This window comes from Mobula birostris, chromosome 28, assembly GCF_030028105.1.
Source record: "Mobula birostris isolate sMobBir1 chromosome 28, sMobBir1.hap1, whole genome shotgun sequence".
Classification (NCBI taxonomy): Eukaryota; Metazoa; Chordata; class Chondrichthyes; order Myliobatiformes; family Myliobatidae; genus Mobula; species Mobula birostris.
The window spans coordinates 16,740,816-16,762,817 of NC_092397.1; the positions used below are offsets into that span (position 1 = coordinate 16,740,816).

General features: G+C 48.6%; 2 protein-coding genes across 10 annotated transcripts in view; one reads left to right on the forward strand and one right to left on the reverse strand.

Annotated features, from left to right (window-relative positions):
- The window catches only part of LOC140189340 (seipin-like), an 81,964-nt gene extending 79,741 nt beyond the window's left edge, over nt 1–2,223 (forward strand). For all 9 annotated transcript variants that reach the window (XM_072246077.1, XM_072246082.1, XM_072246081.1 and 6 more), the window contains one exon: nt 440–2,223. In XM_072246077.1, coding sequence (XP_072102178.1) covers nt 440–528 — 89 coding nt within the window. In that variant the 3' untranslated portion in view covers nt 529–2,223. The remainder of the gene's footprint in view (nt 1–439) is intronic.
- LOC140189341 (microtubule-associated protein 1 light chain 3 gamma-like) lies at nt 1,509–15,325 on the reverse strand. The gene is made up of 4 exons (XM_072246087.1): nt 15,101–15,325; nt 14,824–14,879; nt 14,021–14,127; nt 1,509–1,877 (listed from the first exon to the last, which is right to left on the reverse strand). Exons 1-4 carry the CDS (start codon nt 15,135–15,137, stop codon nt 1,682–1,684), a joined length of 396 nt encoding a protein of 131 aa, XP_072102188.1. The 5' UTR covers nt 15,138–15,325; the 3' UTR covers nt 1,509–1,681.
- Nucleotides 15,326–22,002: the final 6,677 nt, after the last annotated feature.

Genomic DNA, 22,002 nt, shown 5'->3' on the forward strand with positions numbered 1-22,002 from the left:
CGCCCCGGAGCGAGCAGCGCCAAGGAGGAATGCAAGTGCTGTTCTGGCCTCGGCCTCCGCGTCGCCTCGCCCCTCCACCCACTCCGGATGAAGGGTCGGCACAAAGTATCGACTGTCCAGTCCCCCCCACCGATGCTGCCCGACCCGCCAGTAGCTGCTGTTTTGTGCTTACTCCCCGAAGTCAGAGGGGATCGAGGCAGCTTCCCTTTGGGTGTGGGATCAGACTGGATGGGTGGGAAGGAGAGCGGTCTCCCGTACAGGGTTCTGTCCTGGTTTGTGGTCATTTCACAGTCACTGTTACCAAGACCAGTGTGTGTTTCTGGATTACTTTAATTGCTACCCTGCCTGGCAGATAGGAGCCTGACGTGTGGGGACAGCCGTGAAGGTGAGGGTAAATTCCCAGTGCACTAATCCACCTGCTTTTGTTTCCGCGTTTCAGTGTTTGATCGCTCGGCGGAAGAATCGAGCACTCCCTCGAGCAGGCGGCCGTCAGCCATGACCGAGGCCGCCCAGCAGTTCCTCCAGTAGCGCCAGGTGCCGGGTGGGACTCCAGGCCAACAGAAGCATGAAACGCATGGACTTGAGAGCGGGCGGGGGCCACGATCGGGACTAATGTGACTGGCAGAACAGCCTGTCGTGGGACTTGGAGGCTGGGGTGTCGGTGACAATACAATCAGGCTCTGCTGTTCATTCTTCGCTGACGGGGTGGGGGGGGGGAGATAATATTGTCCCCACCCTCCTCCTGGCAGTGTCACTCAGTGACCCACCACCCTGACCTGTCCTGTTTACCCACATTAGTCTGGGAACAAATTCTCTCTCTCCCCTCCCCAGTCCCATTAAAACAGCCTCCATGCATTATGTGGCCTTAAGCCACCCTCACCGCCCCCCCCCACCCTGGTTAAAAGAGGTCCCAACACAGGGACAGTGAGCAATCTCAGCGGGAAAGATCTCTTCCACTGTGACATGGTGGTCCAGGCTCCTATCCTGCCTTCCCACCCTGCCGCATCAATCAACTCCAGCCCGGCGCAGGTGAAGAATGGCGAAACGCTATGTGGACACACACGCCCTGGCAGTGTGAGATGGTACTGTAGAGGGAGCTCCACTCTCTGCGTAACCCCCGGCGAGGAGGGAGTGCCACTCCTTCTGCAGGACCAACACAATCAGGCTTCTGGCCGACAGCGCTGAAATCCCCAGCTTCCACCGAGAGCTCACACGCGAAGGGGCTGGTTAAAAACCCAGTCAGAACACAGCAGGGTTTTCTTCTCTGCTTCACACCGAACGCCTTACCACAGAAAGCACCCTTACAGGGAACCACTGCCACATCATGTGCGGGCTGCACTCTTCCCCCACCCCCAGAGACCTCAACCTCTCTGTGGACCGGACCACCCTTGTCCAAGCGTACAGGACAGCCCTGAACTACCAACAAGCACAAACTTCATGGGTTCAACCACAGGGAAAACAGGGCTTTTGCTCTGGAGCAGGGGTGGGGGTTAAATACACATTAATGAGTTTCACCATCCATTCACAAGCAATACAGAGAGCATCACCATCAAAAGAGATTTAAGTGCACGTTTAATACCTCCGGGGAAGATATTAGTGGACAGCAAGAGCGAGCATCTCCAAGGGAAGAAAATACAATAAAAGCCTTGCCACAGAGAGGCAGCAGCCGGGTTAACACCCCTCAGCCCGAGGGACTCGTCCTCCCCGTCAGGCCCAGGCTGCCGAACATCTCCTGCGAGGCGTAGGTCACGTAGAGGAAGCCGTCCTCCTCCTTGAACTCCTCGTAGATCTCCGCCATGGTCAGGGACGTGCTGGCCACGCTCTGGTTGTGCACCATCAGGTAGAAGGCTTGCTTGGAGGAGAGCGCCATTCGATTCCTGAGCGAGGGTGGGACCAACACAATTCATGAGTGGGCAGGGTGGGGGGTGGAGTTTGACCAAGGTCTCATAATTAAATGGCAAATGTACTAACTCATCTTAGAAGGTGCCAGATTCCCATCTCGCATGCCTCACTAACAGTTTTGACAAAAAAAAGACAGGCAACTTTCAGACTTTAATGATAGATTTCATTATGAGGGTTTGCAAATGGATCAACCAAGAGTCCCAACACTCGTCCACCAATGAGATGCAGTCTAACCCGTCGGGAACCATCTCCATCACTTGCACTAACGGTGTCCAGGCTTTGTATTGTAACTTGTAAATAAAAACTAATCCGCAGTCTTAACCTGCCCGTTCTAGTTTGTAACCAGGTGGGAACAGTGTTATTGTTTACAGAAATCAAAGGGACCTTAGGGTCCGCGTCTTCAAAGTTGACAGGCAAGTTAAGGCGGGTCATCATAATCAAGAGAAGCTGGAAACCCAGAGCAACACACATACACACAGTACTAGAGGAACTCAGCAGGTCAATATAAATGGAGTCTCTGTTCTAGGCCAAAACCCTTTATCTATCACCTCTCACGTCATACGTCCCTCCCCACCCACATTCCCTCTCATCCATCACCTGCCAGCTCCCCTCCCTCCACCTTATTCTGGCTTCTGTCCCCTCCCTTTCCAGTCTTGATGAAAGATCTCGACCCAAATTCTTCTCGCATTTTGCATGTGGCTTATGGAGTGTTGGCTTTCATTAGATAATGGGCAAAATAAGTGGGAGATAGAAACGTAGAAAACCTACAGCACAATACAGGCCCTTCGGCCCACAAAGCTGTGCTGAACATGTTCTTACCTTAGAAATTACCTGCCCACAGCCCTCTATTTCTCTGAGCTCCATGTACCTGTCCAGGAGTCTCTTAAAAGACCCTATCGTATCCGCTTCCACTACCACGCACTGGCCACTGTCTGCGTAAAAAACTTACCCCTGTCATCTCCTCTGTACCTTCTTCCAAGCACCTTAAAACTGTGCCCTCTCGTCCTAGCCATTTCAGCCCTGGGAAAAAGCCTCTGACTATCCACACGGTCAATGCCTCTCATCATCTTATACACCTCTATCAGGTCACCTTTCATCCTCCGTCGCTCCAAGGAGAAAAGGCTGAGTTCACTGAACCTATTCTCATAAGACATGCTCCCCAATCCAGGCAACATCCTTGTAAATCTCCTCTGCACCCTTTCTATGGTTTCCACATCCTTCCTGTAGTGAGGCGACCAGAACTGAGCACAGTACTCCAAGTGGGGTCTGACCAGGGCCCTATGTAGCTGCAACATTACCTCTCGGCTTTTAAACTCAATCCCACGATTGATGAAGGCCACTGCACTGTATGCTTTCTTAACTACAGAGTCAACCTGCGCAGCAGCTTTGAGTGTCCTATGAACTCAGATCTGAAGATCCTTCTGATCCTCCAGACTGCCAAGAGTCTTACCATTAATACTATATTCTGCCATCATATTTGATCTACCAAAATGAACCACCTCACACTTGGATGGAATACAGCATCAGGAAATGCATCATAATGCATTTTGGTAAAAGGAACAATAGTGTGGACTATTATCTAAATGGGGAGAAGATTCAAACATCAGAGGTGCAGAGGCACTTAGGAGTCCTCATGCAAGACTCCCAGAAGGTTAATTTACAGGCTGAGTCTGTGGTAAAGAAGGCAAATGCAATGTTGACATATATTTCAAGGGGAATAGAATATAAAAACAAGGAGATAATGATGAGGCTTTATAAGACACTAGTCAGGCCACACTTGGAGTATTGTCAACAGTTTTGGACCCCTTATCTCAAAGAATGTGTTGTCATTAGAAAAAGTCCAGAGGAGGTTCACGAAGATGATTCTGGGAATGAAGGGGTTAACATATGAGGAATGTATGGCAGCTTTGGGCCTGTACTCACTGGAATTTAGAAGAATGCGGAGGGGGATCTCATTTAAATCTATTGAATGCTGAAAGGACTGGATAGGGTGGATGGGGAGAGGATGTTTCCTATGATGGGGGTTCCAAAACTAGAGGGCACAGCCTCAAAATTGAGGACTAACTTTTTAAGAACAGGAGTAAGGAGGATGTTTTTTTTTTAAATCCAGAGAGTAGGGAATCTGTGGAATGCTCTGCCACAGACTGCAGTGGAGGCCAAGTCCGTGGGTGTATTTAAGGTGGAAATTGATAGTTTCTGATCAATCAGGGCAACAAAGGATATGGCGTGAAGGCAGGTGTATGGGGTTGAGTGAGATCTGGGATCAGTGCATGGAGGTCGGCCAGTGAGAGCAGTGGGAAGAGTTTAAAAAGAAGACTGCTTTACAGAGCGGGTGTCAGAGTAGGAAGGCTTTGGCTCAATGGGGCTTAGGCAATAATGGGTCGAGGCCAGGTAGGTTATCTGTGTAGAATACAGACAGAAAGTATGTGTGTGAGGCCGGTTTTCTGTGCTCGGTGTCATGTGGGAGGTCCTGCAGAATCCCAGCTTCCCGGACGGCCACATCTGCACCAGGTGCGTCGAGCTGCAGCTCCTCGTTAGGGAACTGGAGATGCAGCTCGATGACCGTCGTCTGGTCAGAGAGAGTGAGGAGGTGACAGAAAGGAGCTATAGGCAAGTAGTCACACTGGGGCCTGGGGAGACAGATAAGTTAGTAACAGTTGGGAGAGGGAAGGGCAAGAGGCAGATGCTAGAGAGTTCCCCAGTAGCTGCCCCCCTTAACAATAAGTACTCCTGTTTGAGTACTCTTGGGGGGGACAGCCTACCTGGGGGAAGCAACAGTGGCTGTGCCTCTGGCAGAGTCTGGCTTTGTGGCTCAGAAGGGCAGGGAAAGGAAGAGGATGGCAGCAGTGATAGGAGACTCTATAGTTAGGGGGTCAAACAGGTGATTCTGTGGACGCAGGAAAGAAACGTGGATGGTACTTTGCCTCCCAGGTGCCAGGGTCCGGGATGTTTCTGATCACGTCCACAATATCCTGAAGTGGGAAGGAGAACAACCAGAGGTCGTGGTACATATTGGTACCAACGACATAGGTAGGAAAAGGGAGGAGGTCCTGAAAGCAGACTACAGGGAGTTAGGAAGGAAGTTGAGCAGCAGGACCGCAAAGATAGTAATCTCGGGATTACTGCCTTTGCCACGTGACAGTGAGTATAGGAATAGAATGAGGTGGAGGATAAATGCATGGTTGGGAGATTGGAGCAGGGGGCAAGGATTAAGATTTCTGGATTATTGGGACCTCTTCTGAGGCAGGTGTGACCTGTACAAAAAGGACAGGTTGCACTTGAATCTGAGGGGGACCAATATCCTGGCGGGGAGGTTTGCAGAGGATATTGGGGAGAGTTTAAACTAGAATTACTGGTGCGTAGGAACCGAACTGAAGAGATGTAGGAAGGGGAGGTTGGCTCACAAATAGAGAAAGTTTGGAGACAGTGTGAAAGGGAGGATAGGCAGGTGATAGAGAAGGGACGCGCTCAAGCTGGTGGTTTGAGATGTGTCCATTTTAATGCAAGGAGTATTATGAATAAAGCAGATGAGCTTAGAGCATGGATCAGTACTTGGAGCTATGATGTTGTGGCCATTACAGAGACTTGGATGGTGCAGGTGCAGGAATGGTTACTTCAAGTGCCAGGCTTTAGATGTTTCAGAAAGGACAGGGAGGGAAGCAAAAGAAGTGGGGTGTGGCACTGTTGATCAGAGATAGTGAAACAGCTGCAGAAAAGGTGGACGTCACAGAGCGATTGTCTACGGAGTCTCTGTGGGTGGAAGTTAGGAACAGGAAGGGGTTAATAACTCTACTGGGTATTTCTTATAGACCACCCAATAGTAACAGGGACATCGAGGAGCAGATAGGGAGACAGATTCTGGAAAGGTGTAATAACAACAGAGTTGTTGTGATGGGAGATTTTAATTTCCCAAATATTGATTGGCATCACCAATGAGAGGTTTAGATGGGGTGGAGTTTGTTAGGTGCGTTCAGGAAGGTTTCTTGACACAATATGTAGATAAGCCTACAAGAGGAGAGGCTGAACTTGATCTGGTATTGGGAAATGAAACTGGTCAGGCGTCAGGTCTCCCAGTGGGAGAGCATTTTGGAGATAGTGATCACAATTCTACCTCCCTTACCATAGCATTGGAGAGGGATAGGAACAGACAAGATAGGAAAGAATTTAATTGGAGTAAGGAGAAATATGAGGCTATCAGGCAGGAACTTGGAAGCATAAATTGGAAACAGATGTTCTCAGGGAAACGTACAGAAGAAATGTGGCAAATGTTCAGGGGATATTTGCGTGGGGTTCTGCATAGGTACGTTCCAATGAGACAGTGAAAGGGTGGTAGGGTACAGGAACCGTGGTGTACAAAAGCTGTTGAAAATCTAGTCAAGAAGAAAAGAAGAGCTTACGGAAGGTTCAAAGACCTAGGTAATGATAGAGATCTAGAAGATTATAAGGCTAGCAGGAAGGAGCTTAAGAATGAAATTAGGAGAGCCAGAAGGGGCCATGAGAAGGCCTTGGCGAGCAGGATTAAGGAAAACCCCAAGGCATTCTACAAGTATGTGAAGAGCAAGAGGATAAGATGTGAGAGGATAGGACCAATCAAGTGTGACAGTGGAAAAGTGTGTATGGAACCGGAGATGGCAGAGATACTTAATTAATACTTTGCTTCAGTATTCACTATGGAAAAGGACCTTGGTGATTGTAGGGATGACTTGCAGCGGACTGAAAAGCTTGAGCATGTAGATATTAAGGAAGAGGATAGCAGGAGCTTTTGGAAAGCATCAAGTTGGATAAGTCACTGTGACTGGACGGGATGTACCTCAGGCTACTGTGGGAAGTGAGGGAGGAGATTGCTAAGCCTTTGGCGATGATCTTTGCATCATCAATGAGGACAGGAGAGGTTCTGGAGGATTAGAGGGTTGCGGATGTTGTTCCCTTATTCATGAAAGGGTGTAGGGATAACCCAGGAAATTATAGAGTAGTGAGTCTTACTTCAGTGGTTGGTAAGTTGGTGGTTGAGAAGCTCTTGAGAGGCAGGATTTATGAACATTTGGAGAGGCATAATATGATTAGGAATAGTCAGCATGGCTTTGTCAAAGGCAGGTTGTGCCTTACAAGCCTGATTGAATTTTCTGAGGATGTGACTAAACACATTGATGAAGGTAGAGCCGTAGAGGTAGTGTATATGGATTTTAGCAAGGCATTTGATAAAGTACCCCATGCAAGGCTTATTGAGAAAGTAAGGAGGCATGATATCCAAGGGGACTTTGCTGTGCAGATCCAGAACTGGCTTGCCCACAGAAGACAGAGAGTGGTTGTAGATGGGTCATATTCTACATGGAGGCCGGTGACCAGTGGTGTGCCTCAGGGATCTGTTCTGGTACCCCTACTCTTTGTGATTTTTTAATAAATGATTTGGATGAGGAAGTGGAGGGATGGGTTAGTAAATTTGCTGATGACACAAAGGTTAGGAGTGTGTGGATAGTGTGGAGGGCTGTCAGAGGTCAAAGTGGGACATTAATAGGATGCAAAACTGGGCTGAGAAGTGGCAGATGGAGTTCAACCCAGATAAGTGTGAAGTGGTTCAAATATGATGGCAGAATATAGCATTAATGGCAAAACATAAGAACATAAGAAATAGGAGCAGGAGTAGGCCATCCGACACGTCGAGCCTGCCCCGCCTTTCAATAAGATCATGGCTGATCTGTCCATAAACTCAGCTCCATCTACCTGCCTTTTCCCCATAACCCTTAATTCCTTACTATGTAAAAACCTATCTAACTGTATCTAAAATATATTTAGTGAAGAAGCCTCAACTGCTTCCCTGGGCAGAGAATTCCACAGATTCACCACTCTCTGGGAAAAACAGTTTCTGATCTCCGTCCTAAATCTTCTCCCCTGAATCTTGAGGCAATGTCCCCTAGTTCTAGTCTCACCTACCAAAGGAAACAACTTTCCTACTTCTATCATATCTATCCCTTGGCAGTGTGGAGGATCAGAGGGATCTTGGGGTCCAAGTCTATAGGACACTCAAAGCTGCTACGCAGGTTGGCTCTGTGGTTAAGAAGGCATACGGTGCATTGGCCTTCATCAACCGTGGGATTGAGTTTAAGAGCCGAGAGGTAATGTTGCAGCTATATAGGACCCTGGTCAGACCCCACTTGGAGTACTGTACTCAATTCTGGTTGCCTCACTATAGAGAGGACGTGGAAACCATAGGAATGGTGCAGAGGAGATTTACAAGGATGTTGCCTGGATTGGGGAGCATGCCTTATGAGAATAGGTTGTGAACTCGGCCTTTTCTCCTTGGACTGACAGAGGATGAGAGGTGACCTGATAGAGGTGTATAAGATGATGAGAGGCATTGATCGTGTGGATAGTCAGAGACTTTTTCCCAGGGCTGAAATGGCTAGCATGAGAGGGCATAGTTTTAAGGTGCTTGGAAGTAAGTACAGAGGAGATGTCAGGGGTAAGTTTTTTTTTCCCCACACAGAGAGTGGTGAGTGCGTAGAATGGGCTGCCGGCGGTGGTGGTGGAGGTGGATATGATAGAGTCTTTTAAGAGACTCCTGGATGGACACATGGAGCTTAGAAAAATAGAGGGCTATGGGTAAAGCCTAGGTAGTTCTAAGGTAAGGACATGTTCGGCACAGCTTTGTGGGCCGAAGGGCCTGTATTGTGCTGTAGGTTTTCTGTGTTTCTATGATGGAATTCCAGAGCAGACTCAATGGGCTGAATGGCCTATTTCTGCTCCTATGATTAAAAAAAAAAAAACAGGGGGTTGAGTTCAAGATCTGTGAGGTAATGTTGCAGCTCTATAAAACACTGGTTAAATCTCAAGTGGAATATGGTATTCAGTTCTGGTCGCCTCATTATAGGAAGGACATGGAGAGGGTGCAGAGGAGATTCACCGGGATGCTGCCTGTATTAGAGAGCATGTCTTATGAGGATAAATTGAGTGAAGTAGGAGCAAAGGTGTTTTTTTTTTTTAAAAAAAAACACAACAGTAGGTGCATGGAACACACTGCCAGGGGTGGTGGTAGAGGCAGATACATTAGGGGCATTTTAAAAAGTCTTAACACATAGATGATAGAAAAACGGAGGGCTTTGTAGGAGGGAAGGGTTAGGTTAATCTTTGATAGGTTAAGAAGTTGGCACAACACGATGGACTGAAGGGCCTGTACTGTGATCTTATGTTCTGTAATTCTGGAACAAGACAGGGACAGTCCTGGGATAGAAGCGAGCCAATTTCAACACAGCAAGACGCTGGGGAAAACCCAGGCCGACCCACATCATTCAGGAGAGCGTTCAGGGCTAACGTTCCCCATAAAGGTGAAAGGGGAGGAGAGCAGGCCTGTGCAGCCCTGGATTTCAAGGGTCAGTTTATAAAAGGAAAATGACGGCTATACAAAAACTGAGGACGGTGGGGGATAAAAGGCCCTCCGAGAATACTGACCCAATATAGGAGAATAGAGATCCACGGCCACTAAATGAGGCTAATATAACTGGGCAAAAAGATGAGCATTTCTCATTGGCTGAAGGGCTTGTTTCTATACATCTGACATTTAAGGTATGGAGGTAGGGAGGGAAAGATCAGGGGAAAAAAGGCTGAATCTTCGAGTGGGTTTATAGGGAGAGGGGTTAATTTTCAGAGGTAGATAGCGGTACAGAGGCAGAGTCTCCCTCCTTGTCCCCACTCCAAGCCCACTGCCAACATCGAGAGTGCCAACTTACCATGGGGATTGAAACATCAAGTCCCAGTAGCTCTACCAAGAAACATCACCATGCTGTGGTATCCAAAACCAAGGCGGCATAGGGGTTGTGACACAGCATTTGAAAGGTATCAGGGGAGGAGGGAAGAGAAGGTCTTCTCCACAGATATTCACACCACGAGGCGGATGGTGTCCATAGCCTCCTCTCAGGTGACCTGGAGCACACCTCATTCCATCTGGGTAGCCTCCAACCCATTGCATGAATATAAACTTCACCTTCCAGTTAAAACAAAATCCCTCCCCCCTCCCTTCTTCGCTATTCCCCACTCTGGCCCTTTACCCCTTCTCCCCTGCCCAGACCCTTCCCCTGGGTCCCTTTCTCCTACGGTCCACTCTCCTCTCCTATCAGATTCCTCCTTCTCCAGTCGTACGTCTGTGAAGGGTCTCAGTCAGCCAGGTCATTGTAACTCAAGCAGTAAATCAAGACAACTGGACTCGCTGTGTTGCCTAGAAGACGTTTCACCACTCATCACATTTCTGATCCATGGTGGGCAGTTTCCCGGCTTGTAAACTCTGAGTTGTTGAAAGTTACAGCAATCACACGAGGGTCATTAAGAGTCGTAGAGGTAATAAGGGGGCCATTAGGCTTTGACTCTCATCACCCATTAGTTGGGGTTTATCACTGCGCCCACCAACAAGGGGCGCAAGAATTTGAGGGAAGCCTTGAAAGCTTGCAGTTACCCTGACTGGGCCTTCGTCGAGACAGCAACAAAAACCAGCAGGGATGTCAGCCCAACAGAGGGAAGAACAATCATCCCCTCTGTAGCTGGAGGTTCATAGAAGCTCAGGGGATCTTCAGCAAACAGCAAATCCCTGTGTTTTTTTTCCCCTCCTCATACTCCGGCAGAAACTCGTCCAACCCAGGGATCCTACACCCAATCGTAAACGGAGCAACGTTGTACAAGCTATCCAATTCAATCAGAACTGCACAGATCTGTATATCGGCGAGACAAAACCACTTCACAAATGGAAGGCCCAGCACAGGAGGGTCAACGCCTCAGGTCAGGACCCGGCTGTATATCTACACCTAAAGGACAAGGGACACTCCTTTGATGACAACAATGAGCACAATTTTGGACAGGGAGGACAGGTGGTTTGAAAGAGGGGTTACAGAAGCCATCTTTGTCGAACTGGAAAACCCATCCCTGAACAGAGGGAGTGGGGTCCGACACCACCTACCAGCCTATAATGCAATCCCAACATCTCTACCCCGGCGTCTCCACAACAGTTCACAGCTCCATTCATACAAATACCAATGGCCCTCTCTAGACTCTTAACGACACCATGTGATTGCTCTACCTTTAAACAACTCTCAGAGTTTATAAGCCGGAAAATGACCCGCCATGGATCAGAACTGAAGAAGCCTCTCAGACGAGTGGTGAAACGTCCACTAGACAACACAGCAAGTCCAATTGATTTTACTTTACTTTAATACTTTATTGTCACCAAACAATTGATACCAGAGCATACAATCATCACAGCGATATTTGATTCTGCACTTCCCGCACCCTGGAGCACAATTCAATAGTAAATATAGTAAAAATTTAAATTATAAATCATAAATAGAAAATAGAAAAATGGGAAGTAAGGTAGTGCAAAAAAACCGAGAGGCAGGTCCAGGTATTTGGACGGTATGGCCCAGATCCGGGTCAGGATCCGTTCAGCAGTCTTATCACAGTTGGAAAGAAGCTGTTTCCAAATCTGGCCGTACGAGTCTTCAAGCTCCCGAGCCTTCTCCCGGAGGGAAGAGGGATGAAAAGTGTGTTGGCTGGGTGGGTCGTGTCCTTGATTATCCTGGCAGCACTGCTCTGACAGCGTGCGGTGTAAAGTGAGTCCGAGGACGGAAGATTGGTTTGTGTCATGTGCTGCGTCGTGTTCACGATCTTCTGCAGCTTCTTCTGGTCTTGGACAGGACAACTTCCATACCAGGTTGTGATGCACCCTAGAAGAATGCTTTCCACGGTGCATCTATAAAAATTAGTGAGGGTTTTAGGGGACAGGCCAAATTTCTTTAGTTTTCTCAGGAAGTAAACGCGCTGGTGGGCCTTCTTGGCAGTGGACTCTGCTTGGCTGGACCAAGTCAGGTCATTTGCGATATTGACCCCGAGGAACTTAAAGCTTTTGACCTGTTCCACTTGCGCACCACCGATGTAAATGGGGTCATACGGTCCGCTACTCCTTCTGAAGTCAACCAATTTCTTCGTCTTGCTGACGTTGAGGGATAGGTTGTTGTCTTCGCACCATGCCACCAGGTTCTTAATTTCCTCTCTGTACTCAAACTCATCATTACCCGAGATACGGCCTACACTGCTTCACCTCCAACCGTTTACCTGTCCCACCCACCTGGCTTTCCGAACACCTTCCAGCTAGCCTCCTTCCCTTCCTCCCCCACCTTTTTATTCTGGCTTCCGCCCCCTTCCTTCTCAGTCCTGATGAAGGGTCTTGGCCCAAAACATCAACTGTTTATTCCTCTCCGTAGATGCTGCCTGACCTACTGAGTCCCGCCAGCATTTTGTGGGGTTGCTTCAAACATCTCGGTCACCCAGTTTTTGAGGACGGCCTGCTCCAGGCAGATTTACAGCCGTGCCATATTCTTTCCATTTCTTGATGATTGACTTAACTGCACTCCAAGAGATATTTAGTGACTTGGAAATTTTCTTGTATCCATCTCCTGACTTGTGCCTTTCAATAACCTTTTCGCAGAGTTGCTTGGAGTGTTCTTTTGTCTTCATGGTGTAGTTTTTGCCAGGATACTGACTCACCAGCAGTTGAATCCTTCCAGATGCGGGTGTGTCTTTTGCTACAATCAATCGAAACACCTTGACTGCACACAGGTCTCCAAAAAGAGATCTCCATTTAACTAATTATGTGATTTCTTAAACCAATTGGCTACACCAGTGATGACTAGGTGTGTTATATTAAGGCGGGTGGGGGGGGGTGAATACTTGTGTTTTATATTTGTAATTAATTTAGATCACTTTGTAGAGATCTGGTTTTACTTAGACACAGAAGTGTCTTTTTCTGTTGATCAGTGTCAAAAAAAGCCAAATTAAATCCACAGTGATTCAATGTTGTAAAACAATAAAGTATGAAAACTTCCGGGGGTGGGGTGAATACTTTCTTTAGGCACTGTATATCGATAATAATAAATGACTCTGGTGGCCTAATGAATGTGTGGGGCCAAATGGCCTGTAGTGACCAGCCGCAAGCCCAACTCCTTGGCAGAAGCCGATCATCAGGGACTGGCTCCCTGGTTTCCAAAAACATCAGTGCACAGGTAAAGCCTGCCCAGCCATTGAGCACATCTACACGGAGCGGTGTCACAGGAAAACAGCATCCTTCATCAGAGACCCCCACCACCCAGGCCGTGCTCTCTTCTCGCTGCTGCCATCAGGTAGAAGGTACAAGAACCTCAGGATTCGCACTACCAGGTTCAGGAACAGTTACTACCCCTCAACCATCTGGCTCCCGAACAAAAGGGGATAACTGCACTCACTTGCCCATCCATTGAGATGTTCCCACAACCGATAATCTCACTTTAAGGACTCTTTATCTCATGTTCTCATTATTTATTGCTATTTATTTATATTTGTGGGGTATATGGGGTGTCAGGGAGGGGTAGCACCTCTGGTGGGGGAACATGTCACGTCCTTTTCAAGGCGGTTAGTCCACCTTTGGTCCCCACCTGGCACTCAGCTCTCACCTGCGGCTCCCTGTAGCTGTTTGCATGCAACAGCGGCCACACCCCGGGCATCGGCTTCGACAAGCCAGCTAAACCAGGTGAGGGTCTCAAACCCTCGGTGAGATAGGGAGTTGTCTATCCCAGCATGTGGAGACGGACTCCGGCGGATTGAGCGGACCAGACCCATGGAAGGTCCAACGGTCAAGAAGGCGGTCTCTGCAAGCGTCGTGGAACGTGTAGAGCAGGACAAGACACAGAAGACGTCCTGGTCATCCACTGCGCCTAGTCCCATCTCCAGCCGTCTAGACTCTGTCTTGCCACTGGATCCAGATGGGAATTGGGAAGAGAGAGTGAGGCTGACGCTGCACAACTCTCCCTCACTTAAATCCAAATCACGCGCCAGTCTCGACACCATCATAATGGTGTCGAGGTCCTCATCGACATCAACGATGGACGAACAACATTTATATCTGTATTTACACATTTTGTTGTCTTCTGCACTCTGGTTGATCTTTCACTGATCCTGTTTACAGTTACTATTCTATAGATTTGCTGAGGATGCCCGCAGGAAAGTGAACCTCAGCTGACATACACACTCTTCGATACTCACATTTACTTTGAACTTGCTGCCTCTGAAGGCAGGAGAATCAAAGGGAGGTGGGGTGGAAGCTCACCTGATGATAATGGTGAACTGGCACATGCTGAGCTCTAGGGGCACCAGGTACTTGGACCTGTCCAGCTGGGGCAGCGAGCGCTCCTTGGCGTAGCGTTCCACTATCACCTACATGGGAGGATATGAGACAAAATGGCAGTGTAAATTCACATGGTTTCTCCGTTGGGAGAACACACCTACCCGCGCCGGGCTGGTCCAAGAGCGTTCCTACCCTTCTCTGGGATGGAAACCTATGTCCCGGGATGTTTCTGGGGGAAAAAAAAACACTCAAATCCACCCCCAAAATGTTGCCTGGATTGGGGAGCATGCCTTATGAGAATAGGTTGAGTGAACTCGGACTTTTGTCCTCGGAGGTTGAGAGGTGACCTGATAGAGGTGTATAAGATGATGAGAGGCATTGATCGTGTGGATAGTCAGAAACTTTTTCCCAGGGCTGAAATGGTTGCCACAAGAGGGCACAGGTTTAAGGTGCTGGGGAATAGGTAGAGAGGAGATGTCAGGGGTAAGTTTTTTACTCAGAGAGTGGTGAGTGTGTGGAATGGGTTGCCGGCAACGGTGATGGAGGCGGATACGATGGGGTCTTTTAAGAGACATTTAGATAGGTACATGGAGCTTGGAAAAATAGAGGGCTGTGGGTAAGCCTGGTAATTTCTAAGGTAGGGACATGTTCGGCACAACTTTGTGGGCCGAAGGGCCTGTATTGTGCTGTAGGTTTTCTATGTTTCTGCAAAAAAAAACACGCGTACAGACAATTCCCCCCAACTCGACCCTCGCCCCTCCCCGCACACGGGAGGGAGTTCTCACCGGCAGCTTGTTCGGGAACCTGTTGCGGATGCTGTCCGCTTCGGCCTTCCTCACATCTTAAAGGTCGCGGGGGAAAGAATATAAACATTAAACTTAGCAAGGAATGAATTTTTAAAAAATAAGAATAAGCTTCCGCGTTGGGTTTTACTGGTATAGCATTACACGGGAAGAGTACGGAAGGTGATGGGTCCGGACAGTTTAATATCCAGGTGTGTGTCTACGGCTACAACGGGCCAAGAACTCTTCGCCCGGCGTCTGAGTTTGACAAATAGCTCACCCGCGCCGCGCCTCTCTTTAAACGGCCTATGATCCATGGACCTTCTCCGGGGAGTCTCGTCCCGTCGCAGCCCAGAGAGCAGCACGCCCCCACCACCCGTTCAATAAGAAAGCTCGGTGTGTGTTCGCCCCCTCTCCCCTCCCGTGGACTCTCCCGGGTCACCAATTGAGCGCCGTTAACTCTTTCGCGAGCATTTAACCCACTGGGTGCCGGGCCTGCTATGGGAGACAGGGGGTTGGGACGGAGAGTCCGGGGTCTGAAGTGTACGGGGGGGAACAGAGGGAGATATGGGAAGAGGCCACGCAGGAAGCCCATTAAGTTAAGGCCTTCCCCCATATTAAAACTGCAACATTTATATAAGAGGCGAGCAACCCTGGTCCTTCTGCTCTATAAACTTCGTAGGGAGAAAGGCCATTCCGCCCATCCTAAGGCATGTAGCGAACCCTATCTTCCATCTCTGGGTCTGTACCCCTGCAAATGCCTCCCCCCCCCAAAATGGGTATAACACCTCCACCGCCCACTAGGGCGGGAGTTTCTAGACCCACGCTTCCCTCCCGTCCCGAGATCAGTCCGGAATCACGCTGCATGCTTCGAGCCTTCATCTGCCTGGGTTGGACCAGACTAGGAGCACCGCACACGGTTCCAAGGTCAGATGAAACTGTTCACAGTTCTGACCTCCGATCCACGGGGGTCAGGCCACACTGTGACAGTTCCAGTCTCCATATTCCTAGGTCAGGCCACACTGTCACAGTTCCAGTCTCCGTATCCCTGGGTCAGGCCACACTGTGACAGATCCAGTCTCCATATCCCTGGGTCAGGCCACACTGTGACAGTTCCAGTCTCCGTATCCCTGGGTCAGACCACACTGTGACAGTTCCAGTCTCCATATCCCTGGGACAGACCACACTGTGACAGTTCCAGTCTCCATATCCCTGGGTCAGACCACACTGTGACAGTTCCGGTCTCCGTATCTCTGGGTCAGACCACACTGTGACAGTTCCAGTCTCCATATCCCTGGGACAGACCACACTGTGACAGTTCCAGTCTCCATATCCCTGGGTCAGGCCACACTGTGACAGTTCCGGTCTCCATATCCCTGGGTCAGACCACACTGTCACAGTTCCAGTCTCCATATCCCTGGGACAGACCACACTGTCACAGTTCCAGTCTCCATATCCCTGGGTCAGACCACACTGTCACAGTTTTGGTCTCCATATCCCTGGGACAGACCACACTGTGACAGTTCCATTCTCCATATCCCTGGGACAGACCACACTATGACAGTTCCAGTCTCTGTATCCCTGGGACAGACCACACTGTGACAGTTCCAGTCTCCATACCCCTGGGTCAGGCCACACTGTGACATTTCCAGTCTCCATATCCCTGGGTCAGACCACACTGTGACAGTTCCGGTCTCCGTATCTCTGGGTCAGACCACACTGTGACAGTTCCAGTCTCCATATCCCTGGGACAGAACACACTGTGACAGTTCCAGTCTCCATATCCCTGGGTCAGGCCACACTGTGACAGTTCCGGTCTCCATATCCCTGGGTCAGACCACACTGTCACAGTTCCAGTCTCCATATCCCTGGGACAGACCACACTGTCACAGTTCCAGTCTCCATATCCCTGGGTCAGACCACACTGTCACAGTTTTGGTCTCCATATCCCTGGGACAGACCACACTGTGACAGTTCCATTCTCCATATCCCTGGGACAGACCACACTATGACAGTTCCAGTCTCCGTATCCCTGGGACAGACCACACTGTGACAGTTCCAGTCTCCATACCCCTGGGTCAGGCCACACTGTGACATTTCCAGTCTCCATATCCCTGGGTCAGACCACACTGTGACAGTTCCGGTCTCCGTATCCCTGGGTCAGACCACACTGTGACAGTTCCAGTCTCCATATCCCTGGGACAGACCACACTGTGGCAGTTCCAGTCTCCATATCCCTGGGTCAGACCACACTGTGACAGTTCCGGTCTCCGTATCCCTGGGTCAGACCACACTGTGACAGTTCCAGTCTCCATATCCCTGGGACAGACCACACTGTGACAGTTCCAGTCTCCATATCCCTGAGTCAGGCCACACTGTGACAGTTCCGGTCTCCATATCCCTGGGTCAGACCACACTGTCACAGTTCCGGTCTCCGTATCCCTGGGTCAGACCACACTGTCACAGTTCCAGTCTCCGTATCCCTGGGACAGACCACACTGTCACAGCTCCAGTCTCCATATCCCTGTGTTAGACCACACTGTCACAGTTCCAGTCTCCATATCCCTGGGTCAGACCACACTGTGACAGCTCGAATCTCCATATCCCTGTGTCAGACCACACTGTGACAGTTCCAGTCTCCATATCCCTGGGACAGACCACACTGTGACAGATCCAGTCTCCATATCCCTGGGTCAGACCACACTGTCACAGTTTTGGTCTCTATATCCCTGGGACAGACCACACTGTCACAGTTCCAGTCTCCATATCCCTGGGACAGACCACACTATGACAGTTCCAGTCTCTGTATCCCTGGGACAGACCACACTGTGACAGATCCAGTCTCCATATCCCTGGGTCAGACCACACTTGTGACAGTTCCAGTCTCCGTATCCCTGGGTGAGACCACACTGTGACAGTTCCAATCTCCATATCCCTGGGTCAGACCACACTGTGACAGTTCCGGTCTCCATATCCCTGGGACAGACCACACTGTGACAGTTCCGGTCTCCATATCCCTGGGACAGACCACACTGTGACAGTTCCAATCTCTGATCCATCGGAGTCAGACTACACTGCACATTTCCGGTCTCCGTATCTCTGCGCCAGGCCACACTGTCACAGTTCTGGTCTCTGTATCCCTAGCTCAGACCAAAACGTGTACAGTTCTGGTCCCCGTAGGCCTGGGTCAGACCAAACTCTGTACAACCCGATTCTCCCGATGCGGCCTTCTATATATTGGCGGGACCCGATGCAGACTGGGAGACCGCTTTGCTGAACACCAACGCTCTGTCTGCCGGAGAAAGCAGGATCTCCCAGTGGCCACACATTTTAATTCCACGTCCCATTCCCATTCTGACATGTCTATCCACGGCCTCCTCTACTGTAAAGATGAAGCCACACTCAGGTTGGAGAACAACACCTTATATTCCATCTGGGTAGCCTCCAACCAGATGGCATGAACATTGATTTCTCTAACAACAGGAATTCTGCAGATGCTGGAAACTCAAGCAACACACATCAAAGTTGCTGGTGAACGCAGCAGGCCAGGCAGCATCTGTAGGAAGAGGTGCAGTCGACGTTTCAGGCCGAGACCCTTCATCAGGACTAACTGAAGGAAGAGTTAGTAAGAGATTAATTTCTCTAACTTCTGTTAATGCCCCTCCTCCCCTTCTTACCCCATCCCTAATTTATTGTTTCTCCCTCTTTCCCTCTCACAATAACTCCTTGCCTGTTTTCCATCTTCCTCTGGTGCTCCCCTCCCCCTTTCTTTCTTCCAAGGCCTCCCGTCCCATGATACTCCCCCTTCTCCAGCCCTGTATCCCCTTTGCCAATCAACTTCCCAGCTCTTGGCTTCATCCCTCCCACTCCTGTCTTCTCCTATCATTTTGGGTCTCCCCCTCCCCCTCCCACTTTCAAATCTCTTACTATCTCTTTTTTCCATTATCCCGATGAAGGGTCTCGACCCGAAACATTGACTGTACTTCTTCCTATAGATGCTGCCTGGCCTGCTGTGTTACACCAGCATTTTGTGTGTGTTGTCTGTACAATTATGGTCTCCATATCCTTGTGTCAGACCACACTGTGCACAGTTCTGGTTTCCATATCCCTTCATCAGCCAAAATCTGCACAGTTCCAGTCTCCGTATCCCTGGGTCAGACCACACTGTGACAGTTCGAATCTCCATATCCCTGGGACAGACCACACTGTCACAGTTCCGGTCTCTGTGTCCCTGTGTTAGACCACACTGTCACAGTTCCAGTCTCCATATCCCTGGGTCAGACCACACTGTGACAGTTCGAATCTCCATATCCCTGGGTCAGGCCACACTGTGACAGTTCCGGTCTCCATATCCCTGGGTCAGACCACACTGTCACAGTTCCAGTCTCCGTGTCCCTGGGTCAGACCACACTGTCACAGTTCCAATCTCCATATCCCTGGGACAGACCACACTGTCACAGTTCCAGTCTCCATATCCCTGGGTCAGACTACACTGTCACAGTTCCAGTCTCCGTGTCCCTGGGTCAGACCACACTGTCACAGTTCCAATCTCCATATCCCTGGGACAGACCACACTGTCACAGTTCCAGTCTCCATATCTCAGGTCAGACCACACTGTCACAGTTCCAATCTCCATATCCCTGGGACAGACCACACTGTCACAGTTCCAGTCTCCGTGTCCCTGGGTCAGACCATTCACGGTTCTGGTCTCCAACATGTGCAGCACTGGGGAAGGCAGGGAAGGGAGTCAGAGGGAGTAGCCGAGATGTGGAGTTGAGATTGCACAGGGATCTGGAAAAGTCATGTAATAAAGGTAATGTCACAATTCTAATGGGGTCTTCAATATGTAAGAGGATTGGGAAAATTAGGGTGGTGTTGGATCACAAGAGAGGGAATTTGTTAAGTGCCTATGAGATGGCTTTTTTAGAGCAGCTTGTGCTTAAGCCTACACAGGGAAAGGCTGTCTTAGACTGGGTGTTGTGTAATAACCCAGATCTTATTAGGGAGCTTAATGTAAAGGAACCCTTAGGAGACCGTGATCATAATATGATTGAATTTATACTGCAATTTGAGAGGGAAAAGCATAACTCACATGTACCAGTATCACAATGGAATAAAGGGAATTGCAGAGGCACGAGAGAGGAGCTTGCCCAGGTAGTTTGGAGGAGGACACTGGCAGGGATGATGGCAGAGCAGAGATGGCTGTAGTTTCAGGGAGTAGTTCACAAGGTGCAAGATAGGTATGTCCCACAGAAGAAGTTGTTTGTAAATGGCAGGGGTAGGCAACCGTGGCTGACAAAGGAAGTTAAGGACTGCATAAAAGACAAGGAAGAGGCTTATAAGGTAGCAAAAGTGAGTGGAAAGTTGGATGATGGGGAAGCTTTTAAAATCCAACAGAAGGCCCAAAAAAAATGCTATAAGAAGGGACAAGATGAAACATGAGGGCAAACTAGCCAATGATATAAAGCAGGAAACTAAAAGTTTTTTCAGTTATATACAGAGTGAAAAGGAAGTGAGAGTTGACATTGGACCACTGGAAACTGATGCTGGTGAGGTAGTAATGGGGGACAAAGAAATGGCAGATGAACTTAATGGGTACTTTGCATCAGTCTTCACTGTGGAAGACACCAGCAGTGTGCCAGAGGTCTGTGAGTGTCAGGGAGCAGGAGTGAGTTCCATTACTATTACAAAGGAAAAAGGTCTTAAAGTGCATAAGTCACCTGGACCAGATGGACTACATCCCAGAGTCCTGAGAGAAGTTGCTGAAGAGATAATAGGTGCATTGGTCATGATCTTTTAAGAATCACTTATGTTTTTGGTGTAATCAAGAAATTGATACTTTCTTACATTCTACTTGTTCTAAAATTCAACCTTTTTGGATAAATTTAAGAGTCTTATTGGAACAAATTACTGGAACTCATTTTCCACATAACCCTGTATTATTTCTATCAGGTGATATTGAAGGGATAAAAACCAAAACTTAAACTGAATAAATATCGGAAAGAATTCATAAAAATTGCATTGGCAGTAGCCAAGAAGGCTACAGCACTTACTTGGAAATTGGATTCGTATTTAAGTATGAATCGTTGGAACAATGAAATGTCTAGTTGTCTTCCACTTGAAAAAATTACTTATAATTTAAGAGATAAATATGATACATTTTTGAATATTTGGCGCCCTTATTTACAGAAGATAGAATGGCATATTTAGTTGTTCCGATGATAAAGTTATTGGTCCCTTGGGGAAAGTAATAAATAAATATACTAAATTTATTTTGAATCCCATGGAGCATGTGGAAACCTTCCAATATCCAGGCAGTTCTTTCTTTTTTTCTCAGCTAGGGGTATATATCGGGGGGAAGGGTTAAGGGGAGGGGGAGGGTAGACATTATCTTTCCATGTAATCACTCCATGTAATCACTTTAAACCTCAATAAAAATTATATTAAAAAAAGAATCACTTGATTCTGACATGGTCCCGGAGGACTGGAAGATTGCAAATATCACTCCACTCTTTAAGAATGGAGGGAGGCAAAATGAAGGAAATTGTAGACCAGTTAGCCCAACCTCAGTGGTTGGGGAAGTGTTAAAGTCTATTACTAAGGATGAGGTTTCAAGGTACTTGGAGACTCATGATAAAATAAGACAAAGTCAGACACCAGGAATTCTGCAGAGGCTGAAATTCAAGCAACACACATCAGGATGGTCCTGACGAAGGGTCTCGGCCTGAAACGTCGACTATACCTCTTCCTAGAGATGCTGCCTGGCCTGCTGCGTTCACCAGCAACTTTGATGTGTGCTGCTAAGACAAAGTCAGCATGGTTTAAGTGAAGGGAAATCTTGCCTGACAAATCTGTTAGAGCTCTCCGAGTAAGCAGCAATCGGGGTGGGCAAAGTAAAGGCAGTAGGTGTCACTTACTTGGATTTTCAGAAGCATTTAATGAGGTGCCACACATGAGGTTGCTTAACAAAATAAAATCCTATGGTGTTACAGGAAAGATATTGGCATGGACAGCGGAATGGCTGACAGGCAGGAGGCAGTGAGTGGGAATAAAGGGGAGCTTTTCTGGTTGGCTGCTGGTGACTAGTGATGTTCCTCAGGGGTCAGTATTGGGACCACTACTTTTCACATTGTTTGTCAATGATTTAAATAATGGAACTGATGGCTTTGTGGCAATGTTTGC

Coding starts and splice junctions, on each gene's coding strand:
- LOC140189341 (XM_072246087.1), bottom strand. CDS start 15,137: ATGGATCATAGGCCGTTTAAAGAGAGGCGCGGCGCGG. Junction 14,880..15,100: donor TAAAGAGAGGCGCGGCGCGG/GTGAGCTATTTG, acceptor GCGACCTTTAAG/ATGTGAGGAAGGCCGAAGCG. Junction 1,878..14,020: donor CAGTTCACCATTATCATCAG/GTGAGCTTCCAC, acceptor ACCCTCGCTCAG/GAATCGAATGGCGCTCTCCT.